The sequence below is a fragment of the Alexandromys fortis genome, unplaced genomic scaffold (assembly GCF_014885135.2).
Source record: "Alexandromys fortis isolate MF-2015 unplaced genomic scaffold, M_Fortis_MF-2015_v1.1 scaffold_17, whole genome shotgun sequence".
Lineage (NCBI taxonomy): Eukaryota > Metazoa > Chordata > Mammalia > Rodentia > Cricetidae > Alexandromys > Alexandromys fortis.
Genome location: NW_026067896.1, coordinates 12,963,036 through 12,967,277, shown reverse-complemented (window position 1 = coordinate 12,967,277; position 4,242 = coordinate 12,963,036). Strand labels below are relative to the sequence as shown.

Below are 4,242 nucleotides of genomic sequence, written 5' to 3'. Positions count from 1 at the left end.
ATATATCTTGAGAATACAAAAGTTCCTTTTGTATTAGGGCATTGTCAGCTTGTCCCAGAAGATAAGGCTAATTCCAACTTACTATAGCCAGCCAAGAAAAACATGAGAGATGTGGGTGAGAGAGAGAGAAGGAGAGAGGGAGGGAGGGAATGAGAGAGTCAGAGTCTTAGGTGACTAAACACAAGAGTGCCAACTGCTGACAGGCAAAGGAACCGGGATTTGTTTGGGAGCACTTCAAAAGCCTTCCAATTAATAAGCTCACCCTTCGCCCTTCCTAGGTCCCAAGTCTCTTGGATCTAAGCTTTCTGAAGCTAAGATTTTGTTCTGGTTGTAGAGAGTGGTGTCCTGCCCCGTAGCAGAGACGCGCGCGGACTTCATCTTCGGTTCATTCATGCATTTGCTCATCCATTCACACAAACATGTCCCTTAATTGTGTCTGGCACTGAGGCTCTTGCCTGCTATTTCCCCTCCCCAAGTCAGTGCTCATGGCAACGGCTGGTGCAGAATACAACTCAACTGTCACCCCATTTTCTGAGCCAGAAAAGCAAGTCCTGTAGGCATTCCCAGAAAAGGGGGAAAGAGTTCCTTTTTTTTTTTTTTAAGGGTAAAAACGTGGAAAGGAAGAAAGCACCTCCAGGGAGAGGGACTTCCCAGGCTTTAAGAGATGGGAATGTGAAAGGGACTCAAGAGGGTCACATTCCAAGGTTCCATTTAGGGGAAACAGTGGCAGTGACACCGCGGCTTGCAAGCAGCCAAACCATTATTAATTCCAAGACTGCAAGAGCCCGTGTTCCCCCGCGGGGATAAATCAAGTGCAAAGCCACTAGTTCCCGCGAGTGCAAAGCTGTTGGCCCGACCCAACTCAGAACCCCAGTCGAGGAGCCTGGGGAGCCGCTCACAGCCCAATCCGCAGCGCGCTCGCTGCCTCCTTCCAGCTCCCAATAACGTGATGAAGTGTAAATCAAATGCCACGCCAGGAGGGGCCCCAGAACGGCGCGAGTCGTGCATCTTAGCTCAGCAGCCTATCTTGCCTAGGAATCACAAGGTCACGATAGCGTCGCGATTCCACTCACCGTACACTCCTTGGCCAGAGATCCCCTCCAGGAGGACTGTCAGCAGCCACACGAGACCGTACACTAAATCCATCTTCACGTGAACATAAACATATCCAGCCCAAGGGGGACGCAGTGGAACCTTCCGGAGGCCAGCGGCCAGTCAGGCGCGCTCCACTTGTGCCCGGGCCGAGATGAGGTGCTCAGGAACTGTTTCCGATGGAAGGAAGCTCCGTCCGTCTGTCCTTCCTTGGCGGCGGCCGCGAGCAGAGCGCTGGAGCCCCACACACCCCACACTCATGCACACACACACCACACACACACACACACCACACAAGCACACACACGCGCACACACACACGCACACACACACAAGTGCACGCGCGAACACACTCCCACCACACAATACCCCGATACACGCACTCACACGCAAGCCGCACTCACACCGGGCGCCTGGGAAAATCGCAGACGCCGGGGAGGAGCAGGGGGCGGTGATGGGAAGCAGAGCTGCGAGGAGAAGTGTTCTTCGGGGAAGCGGCTCCGGGCTCCCAGCGCGGGCAAGCGGCAGGCGCAGGCAGGGGCCCCGGGGGTGCCGCGCGATGCAAACCGCGCTGGACAGCCGGGGGAGCAGGAAGTGGCCTCTGACCCGGCCACGAAGCGGGGCTCCCTCGACCGGGTTCTTTCGCCTTTACAAAGTAACTCGCGAAGGTCCCCAGAGGAGCGTCAAGCGGCGGCAGCGGCTCGCCCGCCCGCAGTCCGGAGCCCCCAGCCCTGCTGTCTTGCCTTCCCCCATTCCATCAGTTGCCATTGCAACGCCAATCCTGTTACACGACACAGACTCGCATCGCCGAGTGGGGAGAGGAAGAGGAGGAGGAGGAAGAGGAGGAGTGGGAAACGGGGGATGGGGAGGAGGGAGAGGAGGAGGAGAGAGGAGGGCGAAAGGGTCCAGGCGGGAGCGGAGTGCCCGTCTGGAGCTCGCCAGGCACCAGCCTCAGCCGCTGCTGCCACCGCCACGGCTCTCCCCAACAGCCTTGAGCGCCGCGCCAGCGAAAAGGGTGCTCCTGCCTGCAGCACCGATCCCCGGAGCTAAGAACAGAGTCCGAGCACCGCCACTTGTAGGAGAGGAAAGACGCCGAGCGAAGAGCAGATCCGCACACCGTCCACGCGTGCCCACCCGTACCGCGCGTCCTCTTCGTTTCCGTGCCGCCCCCGCCAAGTGGAGGGGGTGGGGGCGGTCGGGACTGGCGGGAGTTTAGACCGGGGAGCCGCAGAAGGGCTTCCCCACCCGGGCTACCAGAGTGTTGGCATCCAGAGCAGAACGGAGGAACGGCTGCCCGCTGAGGGCACCCCAGCTGCGTGGCTGCCTCGCGGGCCGCAGTTGCGGCAGAGATGCCCGAGCTGGGCGGAGGAGCGCCCCGGGCCCTATGCTTGCCCGGGATCCTTGGATTGGCGCTGGGGGGTTGCGCTTCGCGGAGGCGAGAGGAGGGAGGAGGAGGATGGAGAAGCGGCCGACGCGGAGCGCAGGCGGCCCGGCTGCCAGGGAGGAAGGCTGTGTGTGGTCACGTTGTGCGCTACGTGCTGAGAGCGCGAGGCTGCTAGCCGCAGCCCGGCGACGTCAAAGCCGAGTGCGCGGCTAGGCTGCCTTCCTTTGAGCCCCCTCTGCTTCCCGGACTCCTCCTCGGCTATGCTCGCTCGGGGTCAGCCCTGGAGCTCATCAGCATGGACAGCGCAGAGGGGCTCCGCGGGGCAGCAGCACCCAGTCTCTCTTCTACCCTGCTGAGGCCCTCCCTGGTTCTCCTTAGCTCCATGGGGGCGAGGGCTGGTAATTCATTTCCGATGCCGCCGCTGCCGCTGCCGTTTGCACGCGGAAGGAAAAGGGAAGGGAAGGGCCGTCTATGTCCTTAGACACGCGGTAATTACAGGACACCTATTCCCTTTCTACCATCCAAGGTCTTCCAGGATCCGCTCTGCTTGGCTAGAGGGCAGAACAGGCCAAGGCATTGGAAGCCGCATCATGCTTTTTGCTCTCTGTCATATTTTAGTGGAAATATGGTCATCATATCAGAGGAAGTCCGCGGGGGAGGAAAGAACACCAGGAGTTCAGAGAGGGTCAGTTTTTTTTAAATTGCCCCCTAAAGTTAAATGCCTAGAAAAGCCTTTCTTTTTTGAGGGTTCTGCCTATGAGATGGGACCAGGTCTGAGGTGCTTAAAAATTTCCCTATTACAAAATGATGAGAAAGTCCAAGCATCTTATTTACACTAGAACAAGTGTAGAACTAATTCACCAAAATGAAATGGGGGATTATCTGAGATCATCTGAGTTGCTTTGGTATGTTTCTTACTCAAAGTAGTGTTTAATATCTACAATCCCCTTAGCTCAAACATGGTAGGGAAGGGAGTGAAATGGTTAAATATGTGCATTTACACATGTGAAAAAGTTATTGTCAGGAAAATCTCGAATACAGTATTCATTTAACGGTCTCCATGATAAACTGGTATAGCACACTGCCACTGCGGGGGCCTTCTATTCATGCGGTAGTTGTGCTGAGGAATGGGAGGGGGAGGACTCCCAAGCACTAGAAATGAATAGCCCTCAGTATTTTCACCGCCCTTCTCTCCCTTGGTGAATTGTGAATACGATTTTTGTAGGGTGTGAGCTTGCGCTATCTCTCTCGGTTTACAAGGAATGAAGAGCCGTGAATTTCAGAGGGTTCCCAAGGATGGCTCACAGGGGTGAGAACCCTTCATGTGTAAGAGAGACCGCTTTCACGAGATGGAGTGAAACTCACTTGAGAAGCAAAATTCAATGTGTGGTATTTCTGAAAGGAAAAAAAAAACTGAAGTTTACTTACTGGTCACTTCGGGGTGGAGGGAAGCCTTATGATTTTCTCCTATTAGAAGTATTTTGTTCCTATACACTGCAGCACAGTGGTTTCGTGGGAGTGCTTTTCTCTTACATGCAAGCTCAGGATATGTCTTATGTGGAGTTCTATGTACTATTCTAACCCTGTACTTCACCTCCGTATTTATACTCCTATTTAACCCTTCGTTGTGCAGTGATAGACTCAGTGTGTCATCCTGCTCAGTCAGTGTGTCCCTGTGGTAAAGAAACCCAGAAAACTGTGTGTGGTTCTGATGTGGTTGGCTGTTCACACTCCAGACCGTTATTTCTATAGAATGTTTAGCTTTG

At 55.2% G+C, this 4,242-nt stretch overlaps 1 protein-coding gene across 1 annotated transcript in view; it reads right to left on the bottom strand.

The window, feature by feature from the left end:
- Positions 1–1,824, bottom strand: part of Mdga2 (MAM domain containing glycosylphosphatidylinositol anchor 2) — a 687,020-nt gene extending 685,196 nt beyond the window's left edge. Inside the window, 1 exon segment of the mRNA XM_050163190.1 lies at positions 1,074–1,824. Within this exon segment, the coding sequence (XP_050019147.1) occupies positions 1,074–1,353 (280 nt within the window). The 5' untranslated portion in view covers positions 1,354–1,824.
- Between the last annotated feature and the right edge of the window lie 2,418 nt (positions 1,825–4,242).